Source organism: Phyllostomus discolor, chromosome 5 (genome assembly GCF_004126475.2).
Source record: "Phyllostomus discolor isolate MPI-MPIP mPhyDis1 chromosome 5, mPhyDis1.pri.v3, whole genome shotgun sequence".
NCBI lineage: Eukaryota > Metazoa > Chordata > Mammalia > Chiroptera > Phyllostomidae > Phyllostomus > Phyllostomus discolor.
Window position 1 is genome coordinate 110,415,938 of NC_040907.2, and position 14,860 is coordinate 110,430,797.

A 14,860-nucleotide genomic window follows, 5' to 3' on the forward strand; every position below is an offset into this window, starting at 1 on the left:
AAAATGCATAAATGCAATATAATTTCAAAATGCACTGGGTTTTTATGCAGGGTTAATTTTAATTTCTAAAACAATGTTTCAGAATATCCTAAAAATAAGAGAAGGGATTTTTAAAAAAGAGTTTCAAATTATAAAGTAATAAATTGGATTTATTTCACACTCATTTTAATATTTCAGGTTGCACTATAAGAAAACACTATTTTATGCTTTGTGTAAATTATCTTTTGAAATAAAATAAAGATGATAACCATATATTTCACAATCACAACTTTAAGTTATTTTTTTCCAATGGACTCTTTGCTATCAAAAACATAGTCTTTGGCATGGCACTAAACACAGAAGCAGATAAATAATTTTAAGTACATCATGCAATGGTATACTACATCGTGCTAAAAAGAATGAGGAAGATTTAAAAGTGCTGTTATGGAAGGCACAACATGATATAATCTAAGGAACAAACTAGGAATAGTTGAATAGTATTACTCTATCTATATAATTTTAGAATAAAAGGATTTTAAAGGATTATAAATATGCTTGTATAAGTGTAATAAATTACTGAGAATATGTAAAAACTTCTAACAAGCATGGAAGTAACATTGATGGTAAGGGGGTGGATAGAGACCTTTACTGTTAGTTTTAGTACTTCCTCTATAGTTTGCATTTTTACCACAGCATGTCTTAACTTTAAAAAAAATAATTAATTAAAAAAATGTTTAATAAATTAATTTTTAAAAATAAATCAAGAACATAATTTAGAAACAGGCTCATGAATATAGGGAAATTTAGTGTAACAGACAAAACAATGCTGATTTTCCCTCCAAAAATCTACTGTGCCCTTTACCCAGGTCCTTTCCTTTTCTTCACTCTACAGTCTTGCCCTAGGCTATCTCACTTACTCCATTCTTTATTTTTTTAAAAATTATTTATACACACACACACACACACACACACACTGAATCTTGGCTTATGAATGTCAAGATTATGGATATACCAGCCATATATATATATATATTCAGTATAGATATATTCAGTATCTACTATGTACAAGAAACTATGCTAAGCAGCGGGTACTATAAAATAAAAACAGCAAAACGGAATTGATGTTGTCAAGCAGGCAATCTAAAATGGAACCTGGAGACCTCCAAAAAGCTGAGCTAACACAGCCCCTCTATGTGAAACTGAACTTTTGAACTGGACTAAAGCACAAAACAACTCTATCATGATACAATTCCTAGAACTGGTCCTGTATTGCTACACTATTAAGAAATAAAATAAGTGGAACCTAATCAACAAAACAAACAAGCAAGCAAATTATCCAGAGACAGTAAAATGAAGAACAAATTGACAGTAACCAGAGGGGTGGGAGAGGATAAAGGGGGGGAAAGGGGGAGGGTTTTTCAGGAACTGTATAAAGGACACATGGATACCACCAAAGGGAGGTAGGATCAAGGGTGGGAGGTGGGGATGGCTGGGGTAGGGCAGGGGGAGTGATAGGGGAAAAATGTAGACAACTGTACTTGAACAACAATTAAAAAAAAGAAAAAGAAAAAGAAAATTTTCACCTAGCAAAAGATATAACCAATTAATCATATAGCATAGTCTGCTTGCCAGTGCCAGTCACAGCTCTTTCAAAACAATTTGTGGAATTCCTTTAGAGGCCTGCTTTTTCTGTCTTTATGAACTCTGTCCCTTTCTTTCCCTTCTAGAACACTTTTGGTTTTCTTTTCTTTTCTTTTTTTAAAGATTTTATTTACTTATTTTTAGAGAGGGAAGGGGGAGAGAGAGAGAGAGAGAAAGAAACATCAATGTGCGGTTGCTGGGGGTTATGGCCTGCAACCCAGGCACGTACCCTGGCTGGGAATCAAACCTGGGACACTTTGGTTCCCAGCCCATGCTCAATCCACTGAGCTACACCAGCCAGGGCAGAACACTTTTGGTTTTCTACCCCAATATGTGTCTACAAAACTGCAATTCCTAAAAGTCTCCCAAGCAAACCTTTGTTTGCCTTGCTGTTCTTTGTGAAAACTGATTCACAGCATATACTAATGAACAAGATAGATCTGGTTCCTTCACTTTAGGATCTTAAGCATTTAGTGAGATAAAAAGATAATAAACTTTTTGACAATGATGCCAGATTGTTCAATGGGGCCATAATAGTCTTTTCAACAAATAATGCTGAGACAACTTAATATTCACATGCAAAAGAATTAAGTTGGATTCCTTCCTTATACCATACACAAAAATTAAAAATAAATCACAAACCTATATGTAAGAGTTAAAACTATACAATTCTTAGAAGAAAATATAGGAGTAAATCCCTATGATCTTGGCTATAAATGATACATTTTTTAAATATGCCAACCAAAAGCAAAAGAAAAACAGATAATAAGTGTTGGCAAGGATGTGAAGAAACTGCAACCCTCATACATTGCTGATGAGAAGGTAAAATTGTGCAGCAGTTTTGAAAAGTTTGGCAGTTTCTCAAAAGGTAAACATAGAGTTACCACATGTCCTAGCAATTCTACTTTTGAGTGCATACCCAAGAGAAATGAAAACATATATCCATGCAATAATTTGTACATGAATGGTCACATCAGTGTTATTTATAATAGCCAAAAAGTGGGAACAAGCCAAAAGCTGAGTTGGGTGGAAGAAGGAATGAGAAGTGACTGCTGAAGGAGCTTTGGGGGCAGGGGTGATTAAAATGTCCAAAATAGCACTCATTGCTACTTTGTAAAGGCATGTAATTTATAAGTTAAAAAGAAAAAGATTACCCAAGAATATGAACACTTATTATTTGAAAAACAATGTGTTTTTTACTGAATTGGTTAGCCATTTCACCACAGCACATTTGGGATCCTTATTTTTCTAATGTGAATTTGGGAAAATTGAAGTACAGAAAGGTAAAACACCTTAGTAGCTTCCATAACTCAAACATTAGATCATACAATACTTTTAACTTTTAAATTCCAAATATTTGTTAATGTGGGGGACTGAGTTTCTGCATTTAGATCTTGGTTGAAAGCGTAAACCAAGTAAAAATTTTCCTCAGTATAGCTTCTTCAAGACAATAAACTCTCCCAATTACCAGTTTAAAAAATCCTGTTATGATTTTAATCACTCAGGGGAAATTTTGTACTCTTGTATTAGCTCTAATTAGTTCTCATTAGAAAGTAAGAGTTGATATATGTAATTTTTTGGTCATTTCCAGTCCTATAAAAATAAATATTTTCCATCTGATTGGCTTAGTTGCCTTGCTTAGTTGCCTTACCTATAGTATATTTTCTTCATAGTACATGGCAAGCAGCTAAAACACTGTTTGTAGATCTTGTTCTCATCCGTTTCTAGTTCCAATCCACATTTTGCACAGCCAGTATACGTAATGTTGGGAAGAGAAGAGAAAATGCTCTTCAGAGAACTATGAGCATTTATAACTATTTTCTGATCTGCTATAATATTAAACACTAGTTCTAAAATCTGGGCTTTGATTAGAATCACTCCTACAAAAGACAGACAAAAATATTATAAATTATAGGACCAAAATTATAATTTACAAACATGGCTAATTATGTACTTAATTTACAGTTTCTTATTGTGAAGAATACACCCAAGATCTTGTTCTTGGTCTTCTCTTTTTCACTCTTCCTAAATAATCTCACTCACTTATGGCTTCATTATTGACCCTAGAATGTAAAGGGTGGTTTGCCAGCAATTTAGAGTAAAGATTTATTTGGCTAATTTGGCTGAAGGGGTGATATTTTCTTTCTCCTTCTGTCCTCAGGAATCATACAAAATAGTTTAATTCTTTTGGCAGAAATCCCTTCTATCACTTGAAACTAGCTAACATCTCCTCTCTCCTTGTCCTCTCTTCTGTCTTTTTTAAATTATTATTATTGATTACAGAAAGAGAGACAGAGAAGGAGAGAGACTAAGAGAGAGAGAGACATCGATTTGTTGTTCCACTTAATTACTCATTCATTGGTTGATTCTTGTATGTGCCCTGACCTGGGATCAAACCCACAACCTTGGTGTAGGGGATGATGCTCTAACCAACTGAGCTTCCCAGCCAGGGCCCCTTCTGTCTTTTTAATTGATCATCATCAAAAGCCAAATAGGAGGTAAGTTATCCTTCTATTCTCAATTTTGTCTAAAAATCATAGACCATTAGCTCAACCTCTTTTTAAACTTTCTTTTTCAATTTCCTGCCTATCATCACCACACTCTGGGTATTGATGATACAGCCACATGAGCACTGAGAGTTCTCATTTTCTAAATGTGTGACTCACCAGGAACCTCAAGCATGCTCATTCTCTACTCACTGGCTCATGCACTCACCTGTTAAAAAGAGAAAAGAAAGAAAGAAAAACTGAGTATCTATTATCTGCCAGACATTCTTTTTTCTAATTCATCTTTGGCTTATTGTATACTAGTGAGATCTATGAGTTTATTTGAGCATTTTCCTCTCTTCCTCTCCATATTCAGTTTAAAGCCCTTTAAAGTTTTTTTAAAGCCTTTATTTAAGCATTTGTTCTTTATCCTTCTAGCAGGCAATACACTCCAGGTCAAGAGCTCATCACTCTTGTGTCCTATTCTCTTTTCTGGTTATCTCTTTGAGAGTCCCATTAATGGTGATTTCCTATTTCTAAGTCCTTCAGTTTCCGTTAGTCTTTTAGTGCCTAAATATTGTTTCATCATGTCTGCTGATCATGTCATATATCCCATGTCATATGAATTACAAGAGTGTATAGTGGTCAGCATATCTAATAAACTATAGCAGATAGACTCTCCTTCATGACTTTCCACATACATGTTGAATCATTAAGAAACTACTTAATGAGACTTCTGGCAAGATGGAGGCATAAGTGGACACACCATACCTCCACGCACAACCAAGACTAGAACAACAACAATTTAGAGGCAGAATAACACCCAGAATTGACAGAGAATTTATCTGAATGGAAGTCGGACAGCCAAGATGTTGAAGTAGACCCATTCATCCAGACCGGTAGGAGGGGTGGAGACGAGCAGCCAGGTGCGGGTCACGGTGCGAGAACAGGGAGAACTGGGCGCATAAGACAACCAGGAGTGCATAAGGCATCTCGGGCGCACAAGATCGCAGCAGGTGGACCCTGACTACGCAAGTGGCAGCTGGCAGACCCAGTGAGGTGGCGATTGTGGAGCAGGGCAGAGCATGCAACCCAGGGCCCCAGAGAAGGGACTGAGGTCCCAGGAGAACGGAGCTACCACCATTGTTCCCTCCCGCCCTCACCCCCGCCCCCGCATACAATGTCACAATCTAGCAATTGGGGTGCCCAACCCCGGGGAACACCTAAGACTCTGCCCCTCACCGTAACAGGAGTGACCAGACCAAAAATAAAAGAGAGAGAGAGAGAGAGACATGTCTCAAACAGAAGAACAGATCAATGCCCCAGGACTCATCCTTTTGACGACCAAGAGATAGCCAATCTATCAGATGCACAGTTCAAAACACTGGTGATCAGGAAGCTCACAGAATTGGTTGATTTGGGGCACAAATTAGATGGAAAAATGCAGGTTACCATAAAAGAGATGAAGGAAGATGCACGGAGAACCAATAGTGATGGGAAGGAAACTGGGACTCAAAACAATAGAGTGGGCCAGAAGGAAGAAAAAAACAACCAAACAGGAAAGAATGAAGAAATAAGAATTCAAAAACACGAGGAGAAGCTTAGGAACCTCCAGGACATCTTTAAACATTCCAACATCCGAATTATAGGGGTACCAGAAGGGGAGGGGGAAAAGCAACAGATTGAGCATGTATTTGAACAAATAATAAAGGAGAACTTCCCCATTCTGGCAAAGGAAATAGACTTCCAGGAAATCCAGGAAGCTCAGAGAGTCCCAAAAAAGTTGGACCCAAGGAGGAACACACTAAGGCACATCATAATTACATTAGCCAAGGTAAAAATGAAGGAGAGAATCCTAGAAGCAGCAAGAGATAAGGGGACAGTCACCTACAAAGGAGTTCCCATCAGACTGTCAGCTCATTTCTCAAAAGAGACCTTACAGGCAAGAAGGGGCTGGAAAGAAGTATTCCAAGTCATGAAAGACAAGGACCTATATCCCAGATTGCTCTATCCAGCAAAGCTTTCATTTAGAATGGAGGGGCAGATAAAGTGCTTCTCAGATAAGGTCAAGTGAAAGGAGTTCATCATCATCAAGCCCTTATTATATGAAATGTTAAAGGGACTTATCTAAGAAAAGAAGATAAAGAAAAAACATGAATAGTAAAAGGACAGCAAACTCACAATTATTAACAACCACACCTAAAGCAAAAACAAAAGAAACTAAGCACACAACTAGAACAGGAACAGAACCACAGAAATGGAGATCACATGGAGGGTTAGCAACAGGTGAGTGGGAGGAGGCAAGAGGGGGAAAAGGTTCAGAGAATAGGTAGCATAGGTTGTAGGTTGAAAATAGATAGGGGGAGGGTAAGAATAGTATGGGAAATGTAGAAGCTAAAGAACTTATAAGTATGACACATGGACATGACTAAAGGGGGGATATGGGAGGAAGAGGGTGTACAGGGTGGAGGGGAGTTAAGGGGGAAAATGGGACAACTGTAACAGCATAATCAATAAAATATATTAAAAAATAAAAATAAAAAGTAATGAAATATAAAAAAAGAAACTACTTAATGAAAGAATTTAGTAATCTTAGAAGAGTGTTAATAACTCCTCTAACATTTTGTAAATTTAGACACCTCTTTTAGAAATGTAAAGCTCATACTATATGAAGACTCTGCTTTCAAGGGGATTACAGCCTGCTGGGCACTGATATTCTGCTGATGACAGGATGAGGTGCTGAGTGAGCATCTTCATTTCTTTACAAGGAGTCAGGAACAACTTATCACTCTCTGGCTTTTAAGCTTTGTTAAAAGAGCGAAACTTCTTAGAAAATTCTGCCATGTTGATCTCCCTTTCTCTTTCCTTTTATTTAACTATGAAATGGGCTAGGAAAAACTTCCTATACTTCCATGTGCTCTGATAGAAACTATGATCGACATAAACAATGACAGAAACTATGATGTCAGCCCTGATAGTTGAAAATAAAGAAAATGAAAATGACTCAAAGGTCCTCTTTGAACACAACCTACTAGAGACTGATTGTTAACAGTGCAAAGGTTTTGCACGGTTTCCCAATAGGGAGCACGGCTCCAGGGTTTCCAAGAATATTCCCAATCACCAGTCTTATCCCCCAAATTGGTGAGACTCTATATCCTTGGTACCATTAGTCATCAGAGCTGTGACCACTTATTTTGTTGATATTCTTTTTATTTTAAAATCTAATTCTAGGTCATCAGCCCCAGACGGTAACCATTTTATGTAAGCAGTAGATAAGAGACACCAAATTGAATGGAGTTCCTCCACTGCCTATGGCATCCTTCTTGCAGTGATCAGCTCCATAAGCTTGAGGGGACTTAGGAGATGGGGAGACAGGAGGGCCACACAAATATAAAACTGTTTTAGGAACTAATGTGACACTACTACATTACCCAAGATTTTACCAGTTTGTATAAATCTAGAGTTTTCCGTGGCCACATGCAACTTACTTCCATTTTTGAAAGCTGTATAAAAGTGTAACAGTATACAAATTGAAAATTTTCTATTATTTATGATCTTCTAGAAATATTACTTTTAAATTAACTATTATTATTAATAAACATTTCAATGTATAAATGAGTATATGGAGTTCTTCTCTGAGAATAAATCTATGTATTCCATTAAAAGTTGGGTTTTTTTGAGAGGTATAATTATCTTTGTTTTCTAAGTAGAAAGCACTCTCTTTAGCTTAGTTTCATGATGCTAATCATATCTTGTAAAATTTATATACATGCCTATGTGGATTAACACAACTTGTAAAATTTTAATCTGGTATTTGGCCAATGTAGTGTAAGAAACTAGATTCAGGCTCCCACCTTGTGACACAGAAAAACCCACAAACAATTTGGTCTTTGTCCCTAGTCCTGGACTTCAAAATCCCTTGGAATCTCCAGAGTGATGAGTGTCTTTTGTATGCTATTGAGATGACTGGTGACTAGTGGCCCATAGGTAGCTTCAGGGTGGAGACTAGTCACCAGAAAGACCAAGGCATGATTAGAGGGTTGAAACTTTCAGCTCTACCCTACTGAATAACTCTGAAAGTTTCAGTTATTCACCAATGGTCAATGATTTAATCAACTGTGCCTATAGAATGAATCCTTGATTAAAAGCCTTAAATAACAGAGTTCAGGGAATACATAAGGGTGATGGGAGACTGGTGCAACTGAAGAGGTACATCTGTGCATGGAGAGGAAGCTCCATGTCCCTTCACCCATAACTTGCCCTGTGCATCTCTTCTATTTGGCCTTTCCTGAGTTGTATTCTTTATAATAAACAGCTAAGTGTAAATAAAAAGTGTTCCTGAAGTCTATGAGCAGGTCTAGTAAATTACTGAAGCTGAAAGGAGGGTGGGTTGTAGGAACACCCAACTTTGTAGTGAGTATATGGGTAACATCTGGACTACATCTTGACTGAAAGAACTCCATATCAGAGGTCTAACTGTGACTCCTTGCTTTCAGTAAGATTCTATAACCTAACCACATCCTTAAAGGAAAGAATGTACAATGATAACATCCTTTCTTAACATCATATTCTGCAATAGCTTTTTTGTCAATTCAATAGTAATTAAAATGTGTGCACAAGCATTATTTTTCAGGCCCTTTGACTGGTCTACTGACCATGGAAAACATCTTGTGGCTACCCAGGGATAAACTGCCTCCTGATGATGATTGTGGGACAACTGACCTCATCCTTATTCCCAAGCCCTACATACACCTCAAGGCCCCTGTATAAGCCACCCACAAGAACCTCTTGGGGAACTCAACTCCTCTTTTCTGGTGAATTCCCTTGTACGCAAGCTCTCTTCGTAAATTCTGTATGGTTAATCTTGTACTGAGTTCAGTGCTCACTTCTGTGATATGGAGATTTAAGAATCTGGCATTGAAGGTTTGGTAACACAGCCAAGTCAGAATATGTCCAAGACACAACACAGAAGTGTGAGTATCCCGGGTACCAATACTTGTGACTGGCATATGAAGCAAAGACAATCTTGTGGGGCTGAGCTCTTAAACCTGTGCAGCCTGACACCAGTTCTGAGTAGGGAATGTCAGAATTGAATTGTGGGACATCCAGTTGTTTCCAGAGATTTGGAGAACTGGTTATTAGTATGGGAAAATAAAATCCATACATTCAGTGTCAGAAGTATTGCAAATAAAAAAAGTTCAGATATTTGAAATAAATAAAAAACCAAACAAAGTGTATGAAAATATTCTCAAGACCTTGGATATCAGGCAACAGAGCATGGTGATCCTTAAGAGACTGAGCCCAGTGACTGCCTCAGCTTACAGACATGAGTTTCCTGGCTGTGGTGTAGGTAATGGGAACCCAGCAGAACCTGATGGCTTCCTTGAGTTGAGAGGAGAAAGAACTTTTATCTGGAAGGCTAATGTTGCTAGAGTTCTTGGGACAGGGTAGTAGACAGGTGAGACCTGCAAAAAGAGAAAGCTACAGAAGGTCCCCCTGGAGAATTCAACTCAGTATTTGTGACCACAGGTCAAGGAAAGAACCATCCGAAAGGATTATTAGAAACAATTCCCTGAAGTTTGCACAAAGCCAGGAAAAATGCATTTTCCCACCAACTACAGTAAGAAGTCTCAATCCATAGGGCGTTGGATAGAGAACTCAGAAGCTGTACTTAGAGAGAAATTTACAGCACTAAATACCTACACTGGAAAAAAAAAGGAAAAGTTTCATATCAACGATCTCAATTTGCACTTCATAAGTGAGAAAAAGTAAAATCCAAGAAAGAAGAAAGGAAATAATAATGATCAGACTAGATATCGATAAAGTAGGACACAGGAAAACAGGGGAGAAATCAATTTGAAAAGATCAATAAAATCAATAAACCTCTAGCCAAATTAACCAGGAAAAAATAGAAAACATAAATTAGCAATATCAGGTAATACCAATATCACTACAGATGATATCACAACCACTCTAAAATAGTATGGCAGTTTCTTAAAAAGTTAAACATATAACATAACCTAGCTATTTATTCAATTCCTAGATATTTATTCATAAGGAAAGACTATGTCCATATAATGCCTTATATATGAATGTTTATAGAAGCTAATAAATAACAGTCAAGAACTGATAAAAACAACTCAAATATCTATCAACATATGAACAGATTTTAAAATCTTAATATACCCATAGAAGAAAAAGGAATAAATTGCTGATATGAAAAACAGCAGGTAAATCTCAAAAGAATTTCCAAAGTTAAATATGCCAAACAAAACAGTGGACATACTGTGTCATTAAAAGATGAGCTTCTAGTAATTACAAACAAACAAATTTTAGGTGATCCCTAATAATTACAAGTGAATGTCAAAAGACTGTAGGCAAAAAGCTAAGACGATGCCAATATCTGGTTCAGATATTTACAAAGATCGATAACTCGCTTTTACATATACTTCCCCAACAAACTGTACCTTCTTTACTTGTAAAACTAGCAACATTGCTTTCACCACTTCTATTCAACATAGTATTGGAAGTCCTAGACACAGCAATCAGACAAGAAACAAAGAAATAAAAGGCATCCAAATTAAAAAGGAGGAAGAAAAACTGTCACGGTTTGCAGATGACATAATAATGTATATAGAAAATCCTATAGACTCCACCAAAAAACTACTCAACCTAATAAGTAAATGTGGCAAAGCAGTGGGATAGAAAGTCCACATTCAGAAACCAAAAACATTTTGTACACCAACAATGAAATATCAGAAACAGAAATCAGGAAAAAAATCCCATTTGACATAGCAACAAGAAAGATAAAGTACCTGTGAATAAACCTAACCAAGGAGGTAAAAGACATATACTCAGAAAACTATACAACACTGAAGAAACAAATTAAAGAACACACAAACAAATGGAAGCATGTACCATGTTCATGGATTGGAAGAACTGACATCATGAAAATGTCCATACTGCCCAAAGCAATTTATAGATTCAGTGCAATCCCTATTAAAATACCAATGACATATTCACAGACATAGAACAAATACTTCAAAAATTTATATGGAACCATAAATGACCCCAAATAGCTGCAGCAATTTTGAGAAAGAAGAACAAAGTAGGGGGGATCACAATACCTGGCATCAAACTATATCACAAGGCCACAGTAATCAAAACCGTCTGGTACTGGCATGAGAACAGATACATAGATCAGTGGAACAGAACAGAGCCCAGAAATAAACCCAAGTCTCTATGGTCAATTAATACTCGACAAAGGGGGCAGAAGCATAAAATGAAGTAAAAATGGCCTCTTCTACAAACGGTGTTGGGAGATCTGCACAGCTACATGCATAAAAATGAAACTTGACTACCAACTTATACCATATACAAAAATAAACTCAAAATGGATAAAAGACTTAAATATAAATCACAATACCATAAAAGTCCTAGAGGAGAACTTAAGAAGGAAAATCTCAGACATTCTATGCAGCAATATTTTTAGATTTGTCCCCTAAAGCAAGGAACATAAAGGAAAAAATAAACAAATGTGATCTCATCAAAATAAAAAGCATGGCTAAAGAAAACATCAACAAAATGAATAGGGAACCAACCATATGGGAAAATATATTTGCAAAAGATACCTAGGAAAAGGGTTTGACCTCCACAATATATAAAGAACTCACATGACTCCACTCCAGGAAGACAAACAATCCAATTTAAAAAAGGACCTGAACAGACACTTCTCTGAGGAGGACATACAGAGGGCCCTGAGGCATATGAAAAGATGCTCAGCATCACTAGCCATCAGAGAGATGCAAATTAAAACCACAATGGGATACCACTTCACACCAGTCACAATGGCCATCATAAACAAATCAACAAGCAACACGTGTTGGAGAGGATGTGGAGCAAAGAGAACCCTAGTGTACTGTTGGTGGGAACACAGACTAGCACAGCCACTGTAGAAAACACTTTGGAATTTCCTCAGAAAACTAAAAATGGAACTGCCTTTCAACCCAGGAATTCCACTGCTGGGATTATACCCTAAGAATCCTGAAACACCACTTCAAAAGAACCTATGCACCCTAATGTTCACAGCAGCACAATTTACAATAGCCAAGTGCTGGAAGCAACCTAAGTGTCCATCAGTAAATAAGGGGATCAAAAAACTGTGGTATATTTACACAATAGAATACTATGCAGCAGAAAGAAAGAAGGAACTCCTACCCTCTACAGTAGCACAGACGGGTCTGAAGAGCATTATGCTAAGTGAAATAAGCCAGGCCGTGAAAAACAAATACCATTTGATCTCACCTGTAAGTGGAACCTAATCAACAAAACAAACAAGAAAGCAAAATATAACCAGAGACAGTGAAATAAAGAACAAACTGACAGTAAACAGAAGGAAGGTAGGAAGGCATAACAGGGGAAATAGGGGGAAGGGTTGTCAAGGAACATGTATAAAGGACACATCGACAAAGCCAAAGGGGGGCAATATCCAGGGTGGGAGGTGGGGATGGCTAGGGTGGGTGGAAGTGGGCGGGGGGGGGAATGGAGACAATTGTACTTGAACAACAATTTAAAAAAAAAAAAAGGAAAAATAAATAAATAAATAAAATCTTTTTTTTTAAGTAGCAATATTGAAGATGGAGGCATACATACATACATACACTTTGCCTCCACACTAAAAAGAAGGACAAAAACAAATTAAAAAATAAAAAATAACCAGAACTGCAAGAAAATCAAACTGTATGGAAGTCCAACAGCCAATGAGTTAAAGAAGAAACATTCATTCAGACAAGTAGGAGGGGTGGAGAGGACCTGTGGCAAGGCTGAGGCTGGAGGACCAGGTGGGTGAGGTGGCAGCTGGCAGTCCCACATTTGGGTGTGGATAAACCGGGAGGAACAATGGGGGAACGAGATGGATGGGGCAACCCAAGGTTCCAGAGCAGGGAAACAAAGCCTCAAAACCTCTTGCACTAAAAATCTGTGGGGATTGAGGTGGCAGGGGAAACTCTGAGACTCACAGGAGAATTCACTGGAGAGACCCACAGGATCCTAGAACATACATAAACCCACCCACTTGGGAATTAGAACCAGAAGGGCCAAATTTGTTTGCCAGTAGCAGAGAAAGTGACTGAAAGCCATCCAAGAGCCAAGCAAGTTGCATTGTTCCCTCTCCGACCCCTCCCCGACATACAGCACCACAACACAGTGACCTGGGTTGCCCCACCCTGGTAAATACCATAAGTTCTGCCCCTTACAATGTAACAGCTGCACTGAGATAAAAAAAAAAAAATATATGGCCCTAATGAGAGAATAGATCAAAACTCCAAATATAGAATTAAGTGATGAAGAGATAGCCAATCTATCAGATGCAGGGTTCAAAACAATGGTTATCAGGATGCTCTCAGAAATGGTTGAGTATGGTTGCAAAACAGTGGTAAAAGTGAAAGGTATGCAAAGTGAGATGAAGAGAAATATACATGGAACTAACACTGACAGGAAGGAAATTGGGACTCAAATCAATAATTTGAAGCAGAAGGAATAAACATTCAACCATAACAGAATGAAGAAACAAGAATTCAAAAAAGTGAGGAGAGGCTTAGGAACTTCTGAGACAACTTTAAATGCTCCAACATCCAAATCATAGAGGTACCAGAAGGAAAGGAGGAAGAGCAAGAAATTGAAAACTTACTTGAAAACATAGTGAAGAGGAACTTCCCCAATCTGGCAAAGGAAATAGACTTCCAGGAAGTCCAGGAAGCTCAGAGAGTCCCAAACAAGTTGGACCCAAGAAAGCACACATCAAGGCACATCATAATTACATTACCCAAGATTAAAATGAAGGAGAGACTCTTAAAAGCAGGAAGAGAAACAGAGACAGTTACCTACAATGAGTTCCCATAAGACTATCAGCTGATTTCTCAGAAGAAACCTTGCAGGCAAGAAGTGGCTAGAAAGAAATATTCCAAGTCATGAAAGGCAAGGACCTACATTCAAGATTACTCTATCCAGCACAGCTGTCATTTAGAATGGAAGGGCAGATTAATTGCTTTACAGATAAGGGAAAGTTAAAAGGAGTTCATCATCGCCAAGCCCTTATTATATGAAATGTTAAAGGGAGTTATCAAAGAAAAGATGATGATCAAAAATAGGAATAATAAAATGACAAGAAACTCACAACCATCAACAACTGAACCTAAAAAAAAACACACACACACACAAAAAAACAAAAACAAACTGAGCAAACAACTAGAACAAGAACAGAATCACAAAAGTGGAGATCACATGGAGGGTTATCAGTAGGGAGGTGGGTAAGAATGGGGGGAAGATAGAGGGAATAAGAAGCATAATTGGTAGATACAAAATAGACAGGGGGAGGTTAAGACTAGCATAAGAAATGAAGAAGCCAAGGAACTTAATATGTACAACCCAGGGACATGAACTAAGTGAGGCAGGAATGCTGGTGGGAGGTGGGGTACAGGGCAGAGGGGAATAAAGGAGAAAAAAATGGGACAACTGTAATATCATAATCAATAAAATATACTTAAAAAAAACCCTAGCAATATCATCCTGACCAGTGTGGCTCAGATGGCTGGGTATCATACTGCAAAGCAAAAGGTTACCAGTTCAATCTCTAGTCAGGGCACATACCTAGGTTGTGTGCTGGAGTTTGGTCCCTCATGGTCCCTCATTGGGGCATGTGGGAGAAACAACTTATAGATGTTTCTCTCACACATCAATGTTTCTTCCACTCTCCT

The 14,860-nt window shown here is 37.7% G+C and overlaps 1 protein-coding gene and 1 long non-coding RNA gene across 8 annotated transcripts in view; both read right to left on the reverse strand.

Moving 5' to 3' along the window:
- SHLD2 (shieldin complex subunit 2) overlaps positions 1-14,860 on the reverse strand; it is a 234,068-nt gene that overhangs the window by 76,506 nt on the left and 142,702 nt on the right. For 3 of the 7 annotated variants that reach the window (XM_036026711.1, XM_036026714.1, XM_028512917.2), the window contains one exon: positions 3,272-3,500. The exons of 2 other annotated variants lie outside the window; for them this stretch is intronic. In XM_036026711.1, coding sequence (XP_035882604.1) covers positions 3,272-3,500 — 229 coding nt within the window. Of the gene's footprint in view, positions 1-3,271; positions 3,501-4,286; positions 4,336-14,860 lie in introns of those variants that run through there. 2 more of the 7 variants (XM_036026712.1, XM_036026716.1) reach the window with 2 other exon arrangements.
- Positions 4,532-9,884, reverse strand: LOC118500784. Its single transcript, XR_004903367.1, has 3 exons — positions 6,677-9,884; positions 6,230-6,233; positions 4,532-4,826 (listed from the first exon to the last, which is right to left on the reverse strand). It is a non-coding gene; the product is annotated as an uncharacterized LOC118500784 (long non-coding RNA).